Raw genomic sequence first — 25,444 nt, forward strand, 5'->3', positions numbered from 1 at the left:
ATCAACAAAAGAAAAGTCTATAGCCTTGTGTAGCACCAAAATTTGCTTAGCATGGACAACAAAATATGCCTAGAAGAAAGGGGTTACCAGCCTAAATGCATTTGAAATCTTCAAGACAATAATAGAGTTTGTAAAATTGAACTTTGAAACACAAGCTCCCTGTTGTGTGAGAATGTGTGCTTCACGTTTGAGTGGTCAAAGAATGTAACCTGTAGCAGTTGTTTATGTCAAAAGAGCTTGGGGCTGGCTGAAAGGGGGTAAAGTAGAAAGTCGTCAGTAATTTGGGGGATTAACTTATTTCCATAAAACAATCACTTTCAGATGATGAGATCTTCACCCTCATCCACCATGACTCAGAAGACAGGGGAGACGTCCCTCCAGGTAGCGTTGCTCCGGGCTCTTACTCGAAAGATATCGCTTATGAAGCATCCCTTGATCAGATCAATGCCATCATCCATATGGCGGAGTATTGTGAACAGCATATTAAGTATGAATGCAACAGGGCTAAACTACTCAACTCACCGAGTAAGTAAATTTTGTGTACCTGCTATGGCTTACATTTATCACTATGCAATTGAATTCCTTTACATTTTGGCGAAACTTTGCCCTTTTTAGGTTGGCGTCACACTTGAAAATTGGACAACAAAACCTTAGTTTGGTGTCTGTTGTCTGTGAAGCTTCTTGTGTTGTGCGGAGTGAATACAAATGGAAATGCATGCCATGCTTACTTTCCTGTTTCTGTATGGCAATAAAAGTCAATATGCCCAGCGATTGAAATGTATAATTCATTGATTGATTACCCACACTGTGGACATATGCCTGTATTCGTCAGTACTGAACCCATGCACAACCTGGATCTCACCTCTGCACGATCCCCGTCTACCCTTTCAACTCATGGGAGTAAATTCCGTTGTGTACATTTTTACTCACAAAATGGCGGACGGGATAGGCATGTGTCGATGCACTGCACATTGTGCACAGTAATTGTCAAAAAAGTACCCTGTGGAACGCTCTTCTGTACTTCCCTTTGTCCCTGCACTTAACATTTTCCCATAGACTTTGTATGTACACCCACAAAACCTATCCCTCTTCTAATTATCTTGTTTCTTCTATCTGCAGATGGCGACCCTTATGGATGGTGGGTGAGCCACAATAACCAGAAGATGGCCTACTGGGGCGGGGCTGCTCCCGGTACAGGAAAGGTACAGATGCAACATCCTCTCTTCAAACAAATTTTGAAAACCATTTTCCCTTTCAGCATTCAAATGACAGTGGAGGGACTGTCGACAAGTTTCTAAAACTAAGTGTGGTGACAGTGACAAATTGTGTACAGCAAGTTTTACACGTTGGGTCTGAACAATGGTGGTAGCAGACTTGCCAGGTAAATTTCGGAGAACAGTGGATTTACCTGGTAAGTCTGCTGCCACCTAGGGTCCAAGAAGTCCGCCATTGTAATGTATATGCTGGCCATCTTTGCAGGACGCTTCCCTTCAATGTTTGTCTGGAAGTTCAGAATATCAGCTTGATGTGAAATACTATTTCTAAAACCCAAATGTCTTTTCTGTTTTCAAATCTAAGTGCATGACATAAACAGTGTATGTCTTAGTTTTTCTCAACAGCCGTCTTAACTGACAAACACTCTTTATACTTCTAGTGTGAATGTGGACTGTTTGAAACCTGCTACGACCAGAAGAAGTGGTGTAACTGCGACGCAGACAACGCCCCGAACAAAGTAGACGAGGGTCTACTGCGACACAAAGAGTTCCTCCCTGTGAAGCAGCTACGGTTTGGTGATGTGGACAACAGCGGAGCGTCAGCGAAGTACACGCTGGGACCACTCAAATGCAGAGGAAATGGTAAGTTATTAATGCAATTTTTATTTTGTAAAATTTTGTTTTCCCTTTTTTCGGGTTTGTTAGATTTCTTCTCCTTTTATATTTATTACAATTGTTTATTTTGTAAAGTGTTATGTAATTTGTCACTGATTCGATGAAAACAAAACAACAAATAAAACACAAACAAGTTATCAATCATGTGAGCCTTGTTATACAGCCACTTTTTACAGGCAATTTGGAGGAAACCAAATGCAGTGCATGCTACAGGAGTACTTCGGTAGCACACAAGTAGTTTCTCAAATATGTCTTACGATCCCCAAGAATAAAATGTGAACATAAGGTTTATCGCGAATAGCAAAATATCAAGAGAGGGCGCTGTTGAACCCACACAAAGGTATAGGCGTTGCGTGCGCGAGTCGTAGAAACTGCATTGAAACCGCCCCATATTCCTTCCCACAATGCATTGCGTTTCTGAATCGGTATAAACCTTATTGAAGTGTGATTGGATTCTCATCTTGGAGAGTGCCTGGAACTTGTTGCCTGTAGACATTTTTTTTAAACTTTTTTTTTTTTTTTTAACTTGAACATTTTCAGTCTTCATTCTTTCCATTACATTTGATATACACGTACCATTGAAACCAATTCAAATATTATTTAAAAACTCTCTGTGTTTTTTGTAGTATGCATTCACAACATGTAGACACATGTTTTAGTGGGTTTTTTTTATACTGCAATAACATTATAAATTGTATGAAATTGTTTTTTTTCTTGTAGTTTATGATTTGTTTAAACTGTATTTATAATGTTTTTAAAGTGCCTGAGAGTACATTATATTTCAATTTATTTGTGCACAACGTTGAATATTTTAGTGGTAGTCGGGTTTGGTGATTGATTGAAAAGTTTGAAAACAAAACAATTGAGAAGAGTAGCATCTAATAATAATAATAACTATTATTATTATTATTATTATTATTATTGAATTTAAAAGATACACAACAAGAATACACATTATAAAAACATTTAAAAGGGAAGGGTTTACAGAAAAATTGTTTAAAAGATTTTGCACAATTGACAAAAAACTACCAAATATAAAAAAAATAATAATATACCATTCTTATATAGCGCATCACAGTGAAGTCCCTATGCGCTGTGCAGGGAAGTCAACAATTGTACAAAGTAAACAGATTTGTTTTCACCCGGGTTTTGAATTGTTCTGATGTCTCAGCCTCTGGAAGACTGTTCCATAACTGAACTGCTGCATATTGGAAAGAGCGGGAACCGTACAACTTGGTTTTGATAATTTGGGGAGTCAGAAGGGATTTATTTGAAGATCGCAGATTTCTAGTTGTCGCAGATCGCAGATTCATAAATATTGACTTGACCTGATTTTAACCACTGTGCCTGTTAATGGTATGACGTTCAACCCTACAAAGTCCAAAATCATGCATATTTTCCGTAAACACTCTCTCGACCCCCCTGTTTACACTCTTTCAGGTTTTCCTGTGCAACCCACATCCTCTGTCAAATACCTTGGAGTCACTCTGAATGCTCAGCTCTCTTGGAATAACCATGTTAAAAATGTTGTTTCAAGTGCCAATAGAACATTGGGCCTCATTAAGACCATTGCTTTCAATTCTTCTGTTTCAGCTAAGTTCTGTCTTTATAAATCCCTAGTTCTCCCAATTTTAGAATATGGAATGCCAGCTTGGCTTCCTCATACATCTCTCCAGACTCAGGCCCTCGAACGGGTACAAAAACGTGCTACTCGGTTTATTCTTGGGCAGAGGATGGGTGAGATGTCCTACCCCGATAGACTTAAGTCCCTCAACTGGTTGTCTCTGTCAATTCGTCGTAATTTTTCTGTTTTGTATTTTATCATTAAGTGTAAGTTTAACCTTATTCACTGTGATGTGGCAGACATCATTTCTGTCAACCATAGATATCCTAATGTTCTCACCTTCAAACACCTGTATGCTAGAACCGATGCTCTGCACTTATCTGCTCCTCATCTTTTTCCCAGACTTTGGTATAGTTTGCCAGAAAACATTTGTAATTCACTACTGCTCTTGCCCTTCCACAGCTTTCTCAAATCACTTAGATTTTCTGTCTGTCAATATCATGAATCTACTGAATAGTAGCTTTATAGCCCAATCACTTGTGCAATATTTTAAGTCGTTTTAATTTATCTACGAGTTTAGGTTTTATTTATTTATTTATTTCCCATTATTGTTTATCCTTACCCCATCTGTTATTTTTACTTATTTATTTATTTTTAATTTAATTTAATTTATTTTTATTCTTAATATATATTTATCATTTTCTATTGGTCTTTAATTTTCTGCTTTTATTATTGCTTTGTGTACTATATTATGTTAAATCTATATTAATTTTATTGTGTACCCCAGATGTGGGGCAACAGATCTACGGATCATAGTATGTATTTGCTTTTGTTGTCCCTTGCCCATCTTGGGGTATAATGTTGTCAATGTATTTTGTTTTGTACTGTTATGGCGAATAAATAATAATAATAATAATAATAATAATAATAATAATAATAATAATAATAATAATAATAATAATAATAATAATAATAATAATAATGAAGTCATGAGACATGAGTGATTGGCAGCACTCACAGTAATGCAACTACATGTATATTAGGATTTAATTGGATCTTATTGACAACACTCAGGGCTTGTTTATGGGCGATGTGAAATTGCAATCAAAGCCAAGTACAAATATCATGCTAATGGCTTTTTTTTAAATGGGTTATAATTACTTTTTGGGTTTCGGGTACGGTGCTTGATGCTCGTTTTTATATACTACTTGTTTGCAAACAAAACAGAGTGAAGAAAAGCACTATCTGCTGATGGACCACCTTTTCCTGGAGTGTCACTCTTAATTATTACTGAGATGCATACTAGCGACTGCGAGTATGGCGCAGTAGACACGAGTACCATCTGGTACTAGCCACGTCTACATTTACATCTGCATCTATGTGGGTTCTCATCGAAGCCTGTTCAGCTTCTAGATCAGAGAATGGTAGTTTGTTCTGTAATTTGTTATTAGCTGGGATCCATGGGAGATCAGTGAGTTTTTCTTACTGAATGGATTTCCCAGGATAAACAAGAAATAAATAAATAAATAAATAAATGGTGTGCGGTGCTTCTAGTAGTGGACTCTAATATTGTGCAACAAGCCAAACTGTGGAAGTAATGATAGCAGGGTGTCTTTGTGAAGACGTCACCCTCTGTGAAGCCGTGCAGACAGATTACACACTGTGTTGTTATTGGTGAGGCTCTTCTTGGCAACCTGACAAACACATAGGATTGCTTGCATTGAGAGAGCAGCCCAACCAGCATCACGCAGGATTACTCAACACAAAGACTGACTGGGCAATATGGACGGCGTTATTATAAACCTGTTCAAAGTTTTAATTGTCTTGATGCCATGTGTTGGGATTATTGGATTTGTTGGAAATGTTCTTGTATGTGTGACTATAATCTACACCAAGAAACTGCATAATTTGACCAATTTGATGATACTCAACCTCGCTGTTGCAGATGCGTTGGTCTCTGTATCTTCTACTCCATGTGCATCTGTTAGTTTGGAATACTTCCTTCTTGGAAACGGTTCATCTAATTCTAGCATCAGCCAATGTACAGCAGACAGGCTTGATCAGTTCACTCGTTCCTGGATATATTTTTTCTTTGTCAACAGCTTTCGTGCCCACTCTGTTCTCAGTCTCACGTTGGCCAATTATGAACGATTTATTGGAATCGTTCGACCCTTGCTGTACACAAGCTACTTCACTAGAAGAAAGATCTTGCTGTTGTTACTTGTCGTTTGGATAATTCCAGTATTAGTGTATTTGCCTCGGTCGTTCCTCGAAATACATTTCTACAAAAGAGACAATTGTGTAAATGGTGAGGTACGAAAACATACAGCCTCTAGCATTGCATCTATGCTCTTGCTCCTTCTACCTATTGCAGCTACAATTTGGATGTACATCAGAATCCTCATCAACCTGAAACAAGGAGCCAGAAACCTAGAAGAGCAAGGAATCCAGGGCCCCGCTCAAGAACTGCACCAAGCTCACAAGAAAGTCACCAGCACTCTAGTTATCATCACCACAGCTTTCTTCATTCTGGTCTTGCCTGGAGCCATCTGGTTTTCATTTTCTATGCTGTTTGAACCAGAAGTTGTTTTTTTATTAGTTAAGGAGGCCATATGGGATATATGTGCACTTCTCACAGTGCTGAATTCTGCCATCAACCCAGTCTTGTATGGATTCAAAGTTGAAAAGCTCAGAAAAGCATTCATAAACATGGCGACCAGATGCTATCAACGAAAACATCCACACCAAGTTGGTCCTCTGTGATTAAGAAGGCATTGACGTGTATCAAGCAAGATGAGATGACTTGTAAATGAGCAGATGAGCAAAACACAGATAGTTTTTACCCAAACTGGCTTTAAAAAATTGTCACCCTTAGGCGCACGGTCCATTTAGGGCCGGTTCGGCAACCATAACACGATTGTCAAACGATTACAGTAGCAAACGATTCAGCAGCGGTTGTGAGACGATTGGGGGATATGTTCTTCAAACGCTTCAGTGCGCTGAGCTTGTCTGGTCGTCCGAAGTCCGAACAAAGGGGCTATAATCGGATTACTGTCCATTGTGTTGGGGTTATAGAATTGACTGTTGGGTTGTGGACTATGAAAATGAATTTAAAAACTAAATTGTTCTAACGCTTTATTTTTGCGCTGTGTTTTTTCCATTTCTAAAATACTCGTCAAAAGATACCACACATACTTTTTTGATCGTGAAAAACGATGAAGTATAACCTGACATTCTACTTTACCTCTTGTTGTCATGTCGAAAATGTTTGTCTAGCATTTAAAATTAAAGCCCAATGTCATTTAGAAGCGGAGATAATTGGAAATATCTGTTTTATGGCGGCCATTTTGGAAAATGGCCGCCATGTATTTTTTTGCCAGGTTTAACTTTACAAAATGCGTTTCACTTATGGACTTCCTAGTCCGTGAAAATGTATGTTTAGCACTTACAATTTAAGCCCTTAGTCATTTAGAAGCGAAGCTATTGGGAAAAATTCGGGTTTTGGCGGCCATTTTAAAAAAAATGACCGCCATGACACTTTCCCCCATTCGGATTGCTTAAGAGTTTTGATATGTTATAGAGGACAAAATTCTGAGTATGAAACAGTTTACAGACTTGATGTTGCAATTTGTCCGAGGTCATATCAAATAATGCCTGGACTATATAGTTTGCGAAACAAAATGCAACACGCGGCTGCTGACGTGAACGGATATGGTTATCGTATCCGTATCTGTATCTGTATCCGTACGCTTGCGAAACCTCTCTAAATAATTTGTAGTCGCGACTTTAACACTAATAAAGCACACTAGTCGCCACGGCCTACTTTTTCACAAGTAAAAAGCATGGTTATCCTGCGAATGCAAATCAAATTTTTAAGTCACTGTTTTCGCAGTAAAAGTTTCGCAGAAGTTGAGCACAATTAGTCAACTGATACAAATTTGTTTATGCGAGTTGTGACGCTCAAGAACCATTACCTTCTGCAAACCCTGAAATTTATTTGTAAATATGTGATTTTTTTCTTCATTTTTCTGTGCCGAAAGTGTATAATGGCTTTAATTGATGCACTCAAATTAAGTCTCACCGAAGCGAACATGATTTTGCTGCTATTTTGAGTTTTCTTGTTCATTTATGTGCAACGAATTTCAACTTCTTTGCATTCAAATTAAAGATGAGTTATGTCTTCACAAGTTAACTGGGAATTATAGCTCATTTACTAGCACATACATGTAGTCCTCCTTTGTAAGAGGTGTTTCCATGTACTGTACATTATAATTTTACAATTTGCACCATTTTTTTTTCTTCATTGAAATAACTGTTCCTTTTGCATTGTTTCCCTAAAAGTTAAAGCCTGTATCCAACTAAATATTTTGCTTTAGCCTTGAGATTGTGTTGTTGTCTCTGTTTCTGAATGTCCTGAACATGTCAAATTAGAAGTTTTAACTTTTAGTTTTGAATGTTTCGAATTTGTTTATAGGCAGCAACGAATGAGTATAAGCACATAACATAGAATTTGAATTTGAATGCAAACAATGCATTTGGAAAATGTTTGCCCATTAATGAAATTGAATGGTTGACCAGCTCTTGCTGCTGGCTTTAACGAAATTGAATGAGTCTTGCAGCCTGATGAAGTTTAGTGCTTTTATTTGACCAGTGAATGCTTAACTTTTTAAATCGAATAACTAGTTTTGACTTTTGAATGTTGATTCAAAGTGCATTCATGATCAAAACGAAAATGAATGAGTCAATGGATTTTTGTTGAAATTGACCGAAAAAACCTATATTAGAAAGTTTGGGTCTGCACAATGTTTTTCTTCTTCTTATTCCTTATTTGGCCATTAAACAATTACAAACACAAGCATACAGTATGTAAAATAAATAATATAAATACACAAGTGAATACAAAGACGGACAAACAGTAAGGGCACAAGAAATACAACCCTAATGTGATGGCCATGATCAAGAAAAGTGTATTCATAAATACTCCATACAGTTTTGCTATTCCTATTGGTGAAGAGCGCGTCACGTGGGTGTGTATAAACCCTTGTTAATGACCAGTAAAAAGTGTTGAAACATGGGTATGACATGCGAGCTCGCACCTGTGCTTATATAATACAGTTTCTTCATTCCTATTGGTCAAGAGCAACGGCCGGGACAGTTGTGCCACATCGACGCGCATAGCATTCCCGTATAAGGAGTTAACCGAGGGCGGCGGAGGGCTTTACCATTTCATAGCTGGAGGGGTGTCGTGTTGAAAGAAATCATCGAACAATTATAAGTGTTCATGTTTTTTTACCAAAAAGGTATTTATGAATGGGAATCAAAGTGTGTTGAATCGGTTTTCAAATAGTGGTTTAAACCCGCCGAGGCCTGGTTCTTGGTAATTTTGTCTCGGTAAAATTATTAAGTACCAGGCCTCGTTGGGTTTTTACCACTGGTTGAAAACCTCTTCACCACACATTGATTTCCTTAATTAAACACTGGAGCTCGAAAGCCTGTTAATCCAGGCACTTAGGGAGGCACACACACACTATTATATAAAATACTCTCTTAGGGAAAAACAATTTGTAATTAAAAATAAATACAAACTAGACATATTTGCATTTGTGCACAAATGCATGGCTGTTTCTTTAATAACATTTTAAATTTGTCAACTGAATTTGAAATGTATTTTTTTTTTCACAGCAGTTATGACCAATCCGGTCTATTTAAAAAATAATTTGGATTATACCATGTTCAGATAGCAATTGATGTGTTACAGGCGCAAAAATGGAAAAAAAATCTTTTAAAAAATCATGTGATGACGTCATCATTACGCCATTTTACAATTCACGAGGACTTGCCAATATCTAACAATCTACGAAGTTTCAGCATAATCGCGTCGTTACTTCGAGAGTTATACGACTTCAAAAAGTGCACCTTTAATGCCGCGTCACGTGACCCCGATGACGTCTTTGATCTGAAACTTCACACACATATACACAGTTAACATGTGTGTACAATTTAAAGTGATTACAACAAATTTCACCACAGACATCTTCAAAAAGTCCATTTTGAAGAGTTTTTAACCTGCCGCTAGAGGGCGCTGTTGCAATTTGTGACATCATCAACATTTTGTTTGAACCGCCCACCCTTGCTAGACACTTACGTCATTGGAAAGCAACTTTATAACTTTTACCACTTTCCAGTTACAGGGCACTTCCGTTTTTGGCCCGTTTCGACCGGAAGTAGATGTCATATTAGGTCACGCACACGAAAAGAAAAAAAAATAATATATAATATATAAATAATAATAATAATTTTGTCCTACCCAATCCCGCAAACAGAAACCTACGGTCTCTTTTGGCTGATTTGATATACATTTTTAAACATTTAACATAAAACACCTTTAAGATGACGTAATGAGACCGGTGATGACGTCATCATGACATCATTGCCTTAGGATTATTATTGCACCATAACCTTCGCTCCCTGAAAGTGTCATTGCAAAGGAACTATGCAAAAAATCGCGAGTTCGGCCTCGGGAAATAGGTCCCTCTTCTTGTCACTCCAAGTCCATCGGGGGAATAGACGTACACTAGTTACCTCATTGCCAGTCAATATGTGTATATTGGTATCTCCCGGGAGTACTACTCCCCGGGAATATGCACGGTCGTTTCATGAAAACGTTTTAGCCCGGGGTTAACTTCCTACCCCTGAGCAGGGTTATTTTTTTCCCAGGAAAACGCTATTTTCCGGGCAAATCTCGGGGAGTTAAAAGATGGGCCATAAGTTCCCGGGAATTTCCCAGGAAATACCTTTAGTGTCGTCTTGGTAGTGAAACAATTATTAGCCCGCCTTCGAACCAAATACACAAGCTGCGGCAGCCTCTAAAAAATCGATATTGTATCAATGGTGCTGTCATAACAACTCAGACGACTGTAACAGTGAGTTATTTACACTGCCGGGTCCATTTTTAACAAAACATCAACAATTATTTGGGGAAATTTCATCAGCGCTACTGTATAGACTTCTGACGATATTAAAAATGTCAGTTCAAGATCGCTTGCTTCTTCCGGTGGTTGAATGGATGACCCAGTAAAAGGGAGTGAGAACATGTTGTTGTTGATAGAGTAGTGGACAAAAGGCATGACATGTTGGAAGGACAGGCGTAGCGCGTGCAAAGTATTTAATTAAGAGTGAACGGACACCATTCTTGCATCTTACATTATGTTTTGGTAAAAAAAAAAAGAAGATAATCCAGAAAGGCTGAATAGCCAGAAAGTATCTTAAAGGCAGTGGCCACTATTGGTTTTTACTTAAAATAGTGTTTAGCATAAAACCTTGGGAGCTGTTGATAGCATAAAACATTGTGAGAAACGACTCCCTCTGAAGTAATTTTCCACGAATTTGATTTCGAGACCTCAAAATAATTAATGATTAGGTCTTAAATCAAGCATCTAAAAGCACACAACTTCGAGTGACAATGGTGTTTTTCGCTCATTATTATCTTATTACCTCGCAACATCGACAACCAATTGAGTTAAAATGTTCTCTTAGTTGATGCAAATGTTGAGATACACCAAGTGGGAAGACTGGTCTTTGACAATTACCAATAGTGTCCAGTGTCTCTAAGCCGCAATCGTTTGTAATCATTTTTTTTTTCAGCTTTTGGTGGTATTCGATCATGGGTAATATTGTGCTATAGTTCCATTACCATATTACGTATATTTGATTTATGTTTTCTGTTATGTGCATTTGAAATAATGTCTTTATTATCAAAATATTATATTTGTAAATATCATTATCTGTAAAAAAAAATGTCTTAAATCGACCTCTGGCTGTGATGACTTTGTTATAAATAAACCATGACGATACAATTCAGTTTCCCCGGGGTTCTCTGATCAAAGGCCCCGGACAAAAAGCCCATGTAGGCTTTAATCTGAATCTGAAACGATTCGTGAACTTTCGCCGCGATCTTTTTCCAAGAAATTTAGTCAAGACACTGGACATTATTGGTAACTGTCAAAGACCAGTCTTCTCACTTGGTGTATCTCAACATATGTATAAAATAACAAACCTGTGAAAAGTTGAGCTCAATTGGTTGTCGAAGTTGCGAGATAATAATGAAAGAAAAAACACCCTTGTCACACGAAGTTGTGTGCGTTTAGATGGTTGATTTCGAGACCTCAAGTTCTAAGCCTGAGGTCTCAAATCAAATTCGTTGAAAATTACTTCTCTCTAGAAAACTATGTCACTTCAGAGGGAGCCGTTTCTCACAATGTTTTATACCATCAACCTCTCCCCATTACTCGTTACCAAGTAAGGTTTTATGCTAATAATTATTTTGAGTAATTACCAATAGTGTCCACTGCCTTTAAAGGTTGAAAGGAAAAGAACAAAATTAAATCAAATCAGCTTGAAAAAGCTCCAAGAAATGTCAATGTTGTAACAACTAGTATTTGAATCCACAAACAGGGCCCATGCATGGTAGGCTTCGCGTTGATTTACTTTGTTGTTAACTTTTTGTCAATTTTGTTATTAGTTTTGTGTTATTCAGTCAAGCATTTTACACAAGATTACACACTAGACTTGTCAAGGGATTGACGTAAAACAATTGATTGATTACCAACCTTGTTTAGGCACCTTCATGGAAAAATAAACTCGTAACCTCCTTCCTCGCCTTTTCACGTCTTACTTCACCTTTAATAAAGACGTTCATAACCACAACAATAGATGTAGTAACAATATACATGTCCCTTTTGCACGCATATTATGTACATACATTACTCTCCGTGACTACGGTTCTCGTCTTTAGAATTCGGTTGACCAGACTTCCAAAGCCTCATCCCCTGTACCAAGGTTCAACATATCTTATAACAATTTTATAACTTATTTCCCAGTATGTAACATAGTTTATATACCTACATTCTCATTGTAGTTTTTGCTTACTTTGTCATTGTCATTTTCTCTAGTAGTTTGTTCGTATGTATTTTATGTTTGTCGGTCCGTCTGTCTGTTTGTTCGTCTGTCTGTCTGGCTGTCTGTCTGTCTGTATGTTTCGTCTGTGTTTTGTCATAAGCATGAACATTTAGTTTATGTCATTTGTTATATAAAGGCAAGCCGCTACAAGCTACCTGCCTTATTTAGGGTCTTGCCTCCACGTGTGAATCTACTTGCCAGGTAGAGTGTGTTCATAGAGAGCTGTCTTTCTTTATTCTACTACCGCGGAGTATATCATCGGTTCTGAAAATATCTGTTCTGATTTTTGTTTAACTACTATACATTCGGGTTACAAACTATAATGAGCGATGGTATTACATTGTACGGGGCACATGTTGTCAATGGCCAAGAGGGATATTACCATCCTCTAGTTAGACAGATGTTTTGAAAACTTTATACAATTTACTTAACATTCAGAAATGTATGATATCTTAACTCTAAGATTTTCTCAAAACGCACCCCGGATTTGTATTTAACAATCAAACAAGTCTCAGCCGACAAAATGTACATCTGACAAAATAAGATTTTAAGGCAGCATTTTAAAATTGTCAATGACGAGTAAAGGCACTTGACACGTTTGGTTATTGTCAAGAGACCAGTATGCTAACTTGTGTATCTCAACATTTGTTTGAAATAACAATTCTGTGAACATTTGGGCTCAAGGTCATCGAATAAAAGAACAAACAGCCTAACTGCATTATTTTGCGTGCTGTGAGATTCATAAGAACACCTCAGAGGGAGCCGTTTCCCACAATATTGTATACTACCAACAAAGTTTTTATGCTAACAACTATTTTAGGTAATTACCAGTAGTGTCCAGTGCCGTTAAAGCTCAAATTTATTTAAAACAAAACTAAAACGGCGAATCTGAAACAGGGGTGATTGGCATGTGCTGTGTTGCGATTCGTCGTATCTAAATAAATATTGCGCATATAGGAAAAACACATATTGAGTTTTTTTTTAACAAAAAAAAACTATTTACAATAATGTTGATGAAATGTGGCTGACAAAAGGAAAACTTGAACTTTACAACTTAGTAAATTTCAATGATCTTAATATTGACCGGTGTTTGTTTAAAAACACTGTACACTATTGGTAATTGTGAAAGACTAGTCTTCTTACTTGGTGTATCTCAACACATATATAACATAACAAACCTGTCAAGATTTGAGCTCAGTTGGTCGTCGAAGTTGCGAGATAATAATGAAAGTAAAAATACCTTTGCCACACGAAGTTGTGTGCTTCCAGATGCTTGATTTCGAGACCTCAAATCTAATTCTGAGGTCTCCAAATGAAATTCGTGGAAAATTACTTATTTCTCTTTCTACGTTACTTCAAAGGGAGCCGTATTAAACCTATCAACAGCTCCCCCAAACTATAGATTGCTGAAGCGTATGCTTATTTTATTTAATATGAAATTGCATAAGCCGGGTGACTGATGTGAAAAAAAGTTCCCAGATAATTGGTGTGGATTTTTGTTGTTCATAGTCTCGCAAACCATAAGTGTACGTTTTTAATTATTTTTTAAGATATGCAATTATGTCCTCTATGCAATACTATCAGGCGGACATTATTGCATATATGCACTAATGTCCGGGAAACGGCTCCCTCTGAGGTGTTCTGCGTTGGTCTGACATTGAATGACCCATATATCCACTAATGTCCGCCAGGCGGTTTTGCATATGCAATCGTGTCCGCCCGGACGCTGCTGCATAATGCAATTGTGTCCGCCCTGGACACATTTGCATATGCAGTTGTGACCGCCCCCGTGCAAAAGCATCATTGCAGTAAATTAAACGCCCTTGGTCGACGGAACACGTTCGCCATTTTGTACAAGCTAAATGCATGTAATGAATGGCTATGGAAATGTTCGGCCGTTGGGTATTCGCTGCAATCATAAAATACGTAAATATTCATGCTGCATTAGTACGTAGGTTCAGTGCATGCACGCTCGCTTACGCACACACATACATGTACAGTCATGTCATGTCCACCGGACGGTTTTTGCATAGCCCCGGACACGATTGCATATGCAAAAGTGTCCGGAGCGGACAGTATTGCATGGAGGAAACAATTGCATCTAGACATGATTGCATTTGTGCACAAATGCATAGCTGTTTCGTCAATACAATTTTCAAATTTCTCAACTGAGTTTGAAATTTGTTGTGTTTCAAAGCAATGAGCCCAATGTGACATAAATAAAAAACAAAATTTGGATTGTATCATGTTCAGATATCAATTTATGTATTAAAAGTGCAAAAATGAAAAAATCATGTGATGACGTCATCATGACGTCATTTCACCATTCACAAGAACTTGCCAATATCTAACAATCTACATGTACAACACAAACAAACACACACAAACTAGACATATTTGCATCTGTGCACAAATGCATAGCTGTTTCGTCAATAAAATTGTCAAATTTCTCAACTGAGTTTGAAATTTGTTGTGTTTCAAAGCAAATAGCCCAATGTGACATAAATAAACAACAAAATGTGTATTGTACCATGTTCAGATAGCAATTTATGTGTAAAAAGTGGAAAAATAAAAAAAAACATAAAAATATCACGTGATGAGGTCATCATGACGTCATTTCACCATTCACAAGAAATTGCCAATATCTAACAATCTACAAAGTTTCAACATAATCGCATCATTACTTCGAGAGTTATACGACTTCAAAAAGTGAACCCTTAATGCCGCGTCACGTGACCCCCGATGACGTCATTGAATTTGAATGCAAACAATGCATTTGGAAAATGTTTGCCAAATTAATGAAATTGAATGGTTGACCAGCTCTTGCTGCTGGCTTAACAAAAATTTAATTGAATTGGTGGAGAGCGCGTCACGTGGGTGTGTATAAACCTTTGTTTAATGACCAGTAAAAAGTGTTGAAACATGGGCGTTAGACGCGAGCTCGCACCTGTGCTTATACAAGGCAGTTTCTTCATTCCTATTGGTCAAGAGCAACGGCCGGGACAGTTGTGCCACATCACGCGATACGCGCGACGCGCACAGCATTCCCTTATAAGGAGTTGTTTAACCGAGGGCGGCGGAGGGCCTTACCATTTTTGTATAGCTGGAGGGCTGTTGTGTTGAAAGAAATCATTGAACAATTATAATGTTTGCATTTATTTTACCTTTGACCAAAAGTGTTCATATTTTTTTACCAAAAAGGTATTTATGAATGAGAATCAAAGTGTGTATAAGAGGCCTGGTCCTTGGTAATTTACCTCGACTTCGTCTCGGTAAGATCACCAAGAAACATACCTCGTTGGGATTAAACCAATAATTAAACACTGGAGCTCGAAAGCCTGTTAATCCAGTCACATAGGGAGGCACATACACACTATTATATAAAATACTCTCTTAGGCAATTTTTTTTTTTTTTTTTTAAGTAAAAATAAATAGAAACTAGACATAATTGCATATGTGCACAAATGCATAGATGTTTTTTTAATAACAATTTAAATTTTTCAACTGAATTTGTAATTTATTTGTTTATTTTTTCATAGCAGTTATGACCAATCCGGGCTAATTAAAAAAATAATTTGGATTATACCATGTTCAGATAGCAATTGATGTGTTAAAGGCGCAAAAATGGAAAAAATCTTTAAGAAAAACCATGTGATGACGTCATCATTAAGTCATTTTACAATTCACAAGAACTTGCCAATATCAAACAATCCACGAAGTTTCAACATAATCGCGTCATTACTTCGAGAGTTATACGACTTCAAAAAAGTGCACCTTTAATGTCGCGTCACGTGACCCCCGATGACGTTATTTAAAGTGATTACAGCAAATTTCACCACAGACATCTACAAAAAGTAAATTTTGAAGAGTTTTCAACCTGCTGCTAGAGGGCGCTGTTGCAATTTATGACGTCACCAATGTTTTGTTTGAACTGCCCACCCTTGCTAGACACTTCCGTCCTGGAAAGCTACTTCATAACTTTTACCACTTTTTGATTTACAGGGCACTTACGTTTTTGGCCCGTTTCGACCGGAAGTAGATGCCATGTTAGGTCAACCACACGAACAAAATATGAAGACCTAATTTTCCCCTACCCAATCCCGCAAACAGAAACCTACGGTCCGTTTTGGCTGATTTGATATATATTTTCAAACATTTAACATAAAACACCTTTAAGATGACGTCATGTGACCGGTGATGACATCATCATGACATCATTGCCCTAGGATCAATATTGCACCATAACCCTCGATCCCTGAAAGTTTCATTGCAATTGCTCGGTCCAGTTAGGGCCGGTTCGGCAACCATCACACGATTGTCAAACGGATTAATGTCCATTGTGTTGGGCTTATAGCTTTGACTGTTGTATAGTAGACTATGAATATGAATTTCAAAACTTGATGTTCAAACGCTTTATTTTATGCGCTGTGTTTTTTTATTTACAAAATACTTGTCAAAAGATACCACACATACTTTTTTTTATCGTGAAAAACGATGAAGTATATAACCTGACATTCTACTTTTACCTCTTTATGTCCTGATTTGCTGGTTGGCTTTGCCGGAAACGTCAATATACCTCACATGGGTACATCATGTACATGTATACATGCATTTGAGCGTTCGAGACGAACTCAGTTTGTGGTTGATTGTGACCAACTAAGAATGTTTCCCAACTAACGTGTTTGTTTTTAATAAACGTATGACCAGGTTGTTGAATTTGGGTGTGATCTGCAAATAGGACGGTTATAAGTACGTCCTCGTCTGAAGGTTTATTTGTGAATACTTTTACATTTAAACATACTGTTAGCATTGAAGAAGAAATACCTTTGCATTAATAAAAAGACTGCAATAAAAAATATCGAATGTATGTGTGTGCAATTGTTTGTTTTATGATTAAGTGGAATAAATGAACTGATCTTATTATCAGAACATTTGTTTATACCCGACCCGTTTTAACGTTTAAGTTGACATCGAGTAAAGATAAAGCCCCTCTATGTTTAACGTTCATCAGACAATCTCGTGCTTTAATATAAATAAGTTTCATGGAAAAGTGTAAATGAATTTGGAGTCCGTCTTGTGATTTGGGGAAAATCTGAAACATAAATATTACAAATCTGGGAAATTATAAATGAATAGTTTAATAACTTTTTATTACAAAGACGCATCATGTTAAATCTCTTTTTTGATGTGTGTGGCTCTGAAAAGAAAAAAAATAAGATTATATAGTCTAGATAATGTGACCAAAAGTTCGTCAATACAAACGAAATGAGGAATTTTCATTTCCCCCAATTTTCACAGCGGATCGCGGTAGGAAATCGTTCACCGCGATCCGTTAACCATCTTATCAATTGGAACAGCCTTGTTAAATATTTGTATGATTTCCGTTCGGTCCTACCTCTCAAAATCAAGAATCCCGAATTTTGTCGACTTAAATTACATAACAAGATGTTCAATGCCGTGTTTTGCCCCCCAAAACCTATTCATTCATGATGCTAAGAAAAGCTACTACCTGGGCGTACACGCACCCACCCATTGTTACCAGTACTCCTGGCCGTGGAGGATTAGTCGTGATTAACGAGGGATTAGCGGTGGAAGTGTCAGTGACAGCCTGGTTTTGGCGAACTCCTTCGTTAGTTGTAAACCATAGTCAAGTACCAACTCTTTTGTGTTTCACCTGAGTAAGTCTTTCTTTAATCTCTGGAAACGATTGCGTGCCGAAACTCAACCGATTGACCCTCTGTAAAGTAATCGTTTGCGGCAATCGTGGATGGTTGCCGAACCGGCCCTAAATGGACCGCGCGCCTTACCCTTTAGAAACTCATCAAACTCCAACACCATTATAGTTACCACCTATTGCAACAGTTCTCTTGTGGAAACAGTACTCAATCCATCAAACTCCAACACCATTATAGCAACCCACTATTGGCTTCAGTACTCAGTGAATCAAACTGCAACAGTTCTCTAGTGGAAACAGTACTCAATCCATCAAACTCCAACACCATTATAGCAACCCACTATTGGCTTCAGTACTCAGTGAATCAAACTGCAACAGTTCTCATGTGGAAACAGTACTCAATCCATCAAACTCCAACACCATTATAGCAACCCACTATTGGCTTCAGTACTCAGTGAATCAAACTGCAACAGTTCTCTAGTGGAAACAGTACTCAATCCATCAAACCCCAACACCATTATAGTAACCCACTATTGGCATCAGTACTCAGTGAATCAAACTGCAACAGTTCTCATGTGGAAACAGTACTCAATCCATCAAACTCCAACACCATTATAGTGACCCACTATTGGCATCAGTACTCAGTGAATCAAACTGCAACAGTTCTCTTGTGGAAACAGTACTCAATCCATCAAACTCCAACACCATTATAGTAACCCACTATTGGCTTCAGTACTCAGTGAATCAAACTGCAACAGTTCTCTTGGAAACAGTACTCAATCCATCAAACTCCAACACCATTATAGCAACCCACTGTTGGCTTCAGTACTCAGTGAATCAAACTGCAACAGTTCTCTAGTGGAAACAGTACTCAATCCATCAAACCCCAACACCATTATAGCAACCCACTGTTGGCTTCAGTACTCAGTGAATCAAACTGCAACAGTTCTCTTGTGGAAACAGTACTCAATCCATCAAACTCCAACACCATTATAGCAACCCACTATTGGCTTCAGTACTCAGTGAATCAAACTGCAACAGTTCTCTTGTGGAAACAGTACTCAATCCATCAAACTCCAACACCATTATAGCAACCCACTGTTGGCTTCAGTACTCAGTGAATCAAACTGCAACAGTTCTCTTGTGGAAACAGTACTCAATCCATCAAACTCCAACACCATTATAGCAACCCACTATTGGCTTCAGTACTCAGTGAATCAAACTGCAACAGTTCTCTTGTGGAAACGGGACTCAATCCATCAAACTCCAACACCATTATAGCAACCCACTATTGGCTTCAGTACTCAGTGAATCAAACTGCAACAGTTCTCTTGTGGAAACAGTACTCAATCCATCAAACTCCAACACCATTGAAGAGCTGCTTAAGCACAATAAACGTATGCTTACCAGAACAAAGGTTATCAGCTACATGTAAACTACCTTGTCCCATGTACAATTTGTGCCTGATACCATGCTCATTTCTAAGCAGAAAACTGATCAGCAATATTATCTGGTTAAGCAGCTTCTTGAAATGGGGCCCAAGGCAACAGAGGTCATGGCCTCCATGTCGTTAAGGTCTGGTACCATTTAATTTTTTGATTATGATTCCAGCTTACACTCTAAACACGGTGACGTTCCGCACCCGCGAGGCCCACCTCCTGTTCCCCGTTGCCTCGCTGGACGCCAAGGCCATGGTGGTGTCCCTGGAGTTTAAGACCACTCAGGACTCTGCAGTACTGGCCGCGGCCGATGGCCGGGATGAGACGTTTGTCAAGCTGGAGATGAACACGCCCAAGATGATCCGCTTCACACTTGATTACGGCGCTGGACTTAAAGAGGTAAGAGACAATTCCATTCAATTCAATGCAACTTATTATACATATTAAACCGGTTCTTCGTTCGCTACACTGGCTACCTATTCTTAAGCGGATTCAGTTCAAAATTCTTCTCCTTGTTTACAAAGCAAAATGGCCTCGCACCCGCATACATCAATAGTCTCATCTCACAAAAGTTGCCTTCTGTTCATGAGCCTTTCGATCAACATCCAACATCCATCTTCAACTTTCCAATGGCCCACGCAAGAACACCCGCTATGGTGACAGAGCATTCTCAGTAGCTGCACCAACTTGCTGGAACAAGCTCCCTCTTCACATCCATGACTCATCCTCGATCAGCTTATTCAAGACTCAGCTAAAAACACATCTTTTCAGACAATGCTAAAGCGCTTTGAGATGCATGTGGAAAGCGCTCTACAAATGTTTATTCTTTATTATTATTAGTAATCACATCACGTTAAAAACACGATAAATGCCTTCAAGTGTGCATCAGCGATAACAAAAACGCAATATTTTTAAAAAATAAATAAACAGAAACTACTCGGCCTAAAGGCATTTCTGTATGACCCTTTTTATTTGCTGCTACACCGGTTTTAACATCTTTTTCTCGGTACCTTGCAGGTGGACTACAACTTGTCAGCGGCAGTCAATGACGACCAGTGGCATCATGTAATGGTTACCTTGGATACCAAAGAGGTGACGTTGGCTATCGACGGTGGAGCCACGGAGACGGTTCAGTACAACATGGGAAAGCTCAGACTCCGGTTGACTAGTGACTTTTTCATTGGTAAAGGAGAACTTTGAGTTTTGAATAAGTGTATCTTCTGAAATTCTAAAAATTTGAAAAGAGAAATAGAATTAGTTGTTAACTTCTTACCAACCAAAAGAATTTATTATGGTATGAATTCAAAATGTAGTTCACATCATTTTACAATAAAAAGGAAATCGATGAACATTAGTTAACAATCTGCAAAAAACACACAAGAACAACTACACACATTGGAATACAGGGGAAGAAAAACCTGCATAAAGACAAGGCAGTCACCAGAAGCATACACCAATAAAAGAATTCCTAAAAACTGAAAATAAACATATCAGCAATTCTATAAACACTTTCATGAAACACACATTAGCAGTCAAATGAACCCAAGCAAATGTTGGCTCAAACCCCTAGTATCTAGAGTGAAGTATCATTTGAACTAACTTTCGTTTAAAGGATTCGGATACTTTTTCAAAATGTCCACAGATTTAAATTAAACTTACAGGGTTTGAAGATAATGATAGTGGAAAGCTTCCCTTCAAATATTACTAACTAAGGTTGTGTAGTTTTTGAGAAATGAGTAAAACACGTCACAAAATAGTTGAGACCAAAACTATTTTAGCATGTAAGATCCCCTTAACCAGTTATGATATTATACCAAAACCATAGCATAACTGGTTAATACGCTTTTACATGCTAAAACTGAGACGAAAATTATTACCTTTACTCATTTCTCAAAAACTACAGCACCTCAGTAAGTAAAATTTCATGGGAAGCTTTCTACTATCATAATCTTCAAACTGTGTAAGTTTAATGTAAATCTGTGGACATTGTGTTTTTTATTAGGAAAAAGTACATATTATACCCTTTAAAAGGTCCATTAGGTAATGAATTGCACTCTTCTTGTTTCTGTTGGTCTTATACCTTTCTTTAGAGATTTCTAAAATTTCCTCCATGGTAGGACCATTAAAGTTGACTTGAATTGAATTCTAGGGCTGTCTCTTTAAGTTATATTGCGCCTGATCACCTCGCTGTTTAGGCAGCCAATGCAATATGTCTTTCGTTTGTCGTTGAAGGGAGAGAAGATTTGTTACCCTCAAGGGCTTCATGATACGTTGAGTATGTAGAATGCAGAATAACTCTAAGTGCTCTCATTTGCTTTTCGCAGGTTCCTCGACCCTCCAATCCGAAGGATTTCTCGGCTGCATGCGTAGCCTCATCGTCAACGGCCGTTTCATCGACATGGTGGCGGCGAGTAAAACCACACAGCAGGTCGTTGCTGGGTGCTCGGGCAAATGTGACGACAAGCCGTGCCTGAATGTCGGTAAATGCATCGAGACTTATGATGAGATTACGTGCCAGTGTGAAATGACGGCATTCGAGGGGCAGTATTGCTCTAAAGGTGAGGGAAATATTGTTTTGGGTGTGAACGAAGGAAAATTGACCTAAGGGGGGCTTGAACCTGCGACCTCCGGATTAACATTCTGGCGCTCCACCAACTGAGCAATTTAGCCCGAATGTTGGCGGTCTCCCCGTTTTTTTTCTTCATTTACATTGTTTGGGGTTCCAGTCGGAAGCCATTCAACCTGTAACTGTCATTATAGCCAGGAATCTAACCCAAGTTTACCAGGTTGCATGTGTGCAGTTACCACTAGGGTACCAGAAAGTTTTCTTTAACCAAGTTTTGTTATAGGCCATCTATGTATTTTTTTTTCTGTTTAACTACTATTCCAATAACGTTATGTTCTTTTTAGACCAATTCTTGTTTATATATTAAAGACACTGGACACTGTTAGTAATTGTCAAAGACCGGTGAGTGAAAATTTGAGCTCAATTGGTCATCAAAGTTGCGAGATAATAATGAAAGAAAAAACACCCTTGTCACACGTAGTTGTGTGCTTTCTGATGCTTGGTTTCGAGACCTCAAAATCTAAATCCGAGGTCTTAAAATCAACTTCGTGGAAAATTACTTCTTACTCGAAAACTTCATTACTTCAGAATGTTTTTTTCTCACAATGTTTTATACTATCAACAGCTCTCCATTACCCGTTACCAAGTAAGTTTTTATGCTAACAAATATTTTGAGTAATTACCAATAGTGTCCACTGCCTTTAAGTTCTTGTATTAAAGTGATGTCTTGTTTTTTTTAACACTGGATATGGAATTTCATGTTTTTATATCATGATGAAGAATTATAAATAAATGAATGAATAATGAATGAATTGATAATTTATCTTCAAACAATTTTTTATACTGAATAATATGTTCGCCCGCCTCTCATCAGAAATTGGCAGCCTGATGGAGGGGCAGAGTGAGGTCGTTTATGACGTTCCAGACGTCGATGTCCAAGACTCCGAGATGGATGACATCACACTGGCTTTCACCACCGATGCTACCAGAGGGAGGCTGCTCAGAGTAGAGAGCAGCTCTAACGGCGTGTACCAGGAGCTGGCTCTTCAAAATCCACAGGGTAAGTCCTTGATTTTAATCAAAACATTTTGTAGGTTCTGTTTCAGTATTTTGGGTTTGGATATATATTATCAACACTCTTGTTAGAGCAAAGAGAGAAGATAAAGAAGTTACAGTTTTAGATGTCGGAGGAAAACCCCAGAGAATGGTTCCAGTGAAAACCCACGCAGTCTAGTAGAGACTGAAAAGCCAATCCACATAGTGCCCCCGGTGGGATTCGAACTGTTGTCCCACATGCGGAAGGCAAGAAAAGACACCACTATGGATTTTGTCGAGATTCATATACCGTGTTATTTATGTTGCGTCAATCAGGATAAGCATTATCAGTGATTTGAAAGTTCTTCAAAGGGGATTATTTATCTTTATCAATCATTTTGACTTAAAATGTTTTTAAATCTGTTCAGAAGACTTATCTGTGTGAACAAGCTTTTTACTATATGTGGTTTTATGGTTCCTTTCCCAAGTACATTTTGTATCTACTGTCTTTACGTCAATGCATTTTTACTGTTGTATCTACTGTCTTGATGTCGATGCATTTTTACTGTTGTATCTACTGTCGTGACGTCAATGCATTTTTACTGTTGTATCTACTGTCTTGATGTCGATGCATTTTTACTGTTGTATTTACTGTCTTTATGTCAATGCATTTTACTTGTTGTATCTACTGTGTTTACGTCAATGCATTTTTACTGTTGTATCTACTGTCTTGATGTCAATGCATTTTTACTTTTGTATTTACTGTCTTTATTGTCAATGCATTTTACTTGTATCTACTGTCTTTACGTCAATTCATGTTAACTGTTGTATCTACTGTCTTCATGTCGATGCATTTTAACTGTTGTATCTACTGTCTTTATGTCAATGCATTTTAACTGTTGTATCTACTGTCTTTATGTCAATGCATTTTAACTGTTGTATCTACTGTCTTTACGTCAATTCATGTTAACTGTTGTATCTACTGTCTTTATGTCGATGCATTTTAACTGTTGTATCTACTGTCTTTATGTCGATGCATTTTAACTGTTGTATCTACTGTCTTTATGTCAATGCATTTTAACTGTTGTGTCAACTGTCTTTATGTCAATGCATTTTAACTGTTGTGTCAACTGTCTTTATGTCAATGCATTTTAACTGTTGTATCTACTGTCTTTATGTCAATGCATTTTAACTGTTGTATCTACTGTCTTTATGTCGATGCATTTTAACTGTTGTATCTACTGTCTTTATGTCGATGCATTTTAACTGTTGTATCTACTGTCTTTATGTCGATGCATTTTAACTGTTGTATCTACTGTCTTTATGTCGATGCATTTTTACTGTTGTATCTACTGTCTTTTTGTCAATGCATTTTTACTGTTGTATCTACTGTCTTCATGTCAATGCATTTTAACTGTTGTGTCAACTGTCTTTATGTCAATGCATTTTAACTGTTGTGTCAACTGTCTTTATGTCAATGCATTTTAACTGTTGTATCTACTGTCTTTATGTCAATGCATTTTAACTGTTGTATCTACTGTCTTTATGTCAATGCATTTTAACTGTTGTATCTACTGTCTTTATGTCAATGCATTTTAACTGTTGTATCTACTGTCTTTATGTCAATGCATTTTACTTTTGTATCTAATGTCTTTATGTCAATGCATTTTACTTTTGTATCTAATGTCTTTATGTCAATGCATTTTAACTGTTGTATCTACTGTCTTTATGTCGATGCATTTTACTTTTGTATCTAATGTCTTTATGTCAATGCATTTTACTTGTATCTACTGTCTTTATGTCAATGCATTTTAACTGTTGTGTCTACTGTCTTTATGTCAATGCATTTTAACTGTTGTGTCAACTGTCTTTATGTCAATGCATTTTAACTGTTGTGTCTACTGTCTTTATGTCAATGCATTTTAACTGTTGTATCTAATGTCTTTATGTCAATGCATTTTAACTGTTGTATCTACTGTCTTTATGTCAATGCATTTTAACTGTTGTGTCTACTGTCTTTATGTCAATGCATTTTAACTGTTGTGTCTACTGTCTTTATGTCAATGCATTTTTATGCCCTGTATTTATGTCAATGAATTTTTACTGTTGTATCTACTGTGTTTATGTCAATGCATTTTTACTGTTGTATCTACTGTATTTATGTCAATGCATTTTTACTGTTGTATCTACTGTCTTTAATGAAAGGGTCTTGTGTTTTCATTTTTTTTTTTGGGGGGGGGGGGGGGTGGGATTGTGGTGTTTCTTGCTTTCACCAGTTGTAAGGGTTTTTAATCTTTGTCTAATTATTTTGATATGCTT

At 37.5% G+C, this 25,444-nt stretch overlaps 1 protein-coding gene across 1 annotated transcript in view; it reads left to right on the plus strand.

Annotated features, from left to right (window-relative positions):
- LOC117287832 (neurexin-4-like) overlaps positions 1-25,444 on the plus strand; it is a 67,182-nt gene that overhangs the window by 36,323 nt on the left and 5,415 nt on the right. The window contains exons 13-19 of the mRNA XM_033768372.1: positions 322-525; positions 1,120-1,202; positions 1,655-1,856; positions 19,697-19,923; positions 20,542-20,707; positions 21,849-22,082; positions 22,965-23,150. Of these exons, the coding sequence (XP_033624263.1) occupies positions 322-525; positions 1,120-1,202; positions 1,655-1,856; positions 19,697-19,923; positions 20,542-20,707; positions 21,849-22,082; positions 22,965-23,150 (1,302 nt within the window). The remainder of the gene's footprint in view (positions 1-321; positions 526-1,119; positions 1,203-1,654; positions 1,857-19,696; positions 19,924-20,541; positions 20,708-21,848; positions 22,083-22,964; positions 23,151-25,444) is intronic.

Source organism: Asterias rubens, chromosome 3 (genome assembly GCF_902459465.1).
Source record: "Asterias rubens chromosome 3, eAstRub1.3, whole genome shotgun sequence".
Classification (NCBI taxonomy): domain Eukaryota; kingdom Metazoa; phylum Echinodermata; class Asteroidea; order Forcipulatida; family Asteriidae; genus Asterias; species Asterias rubens.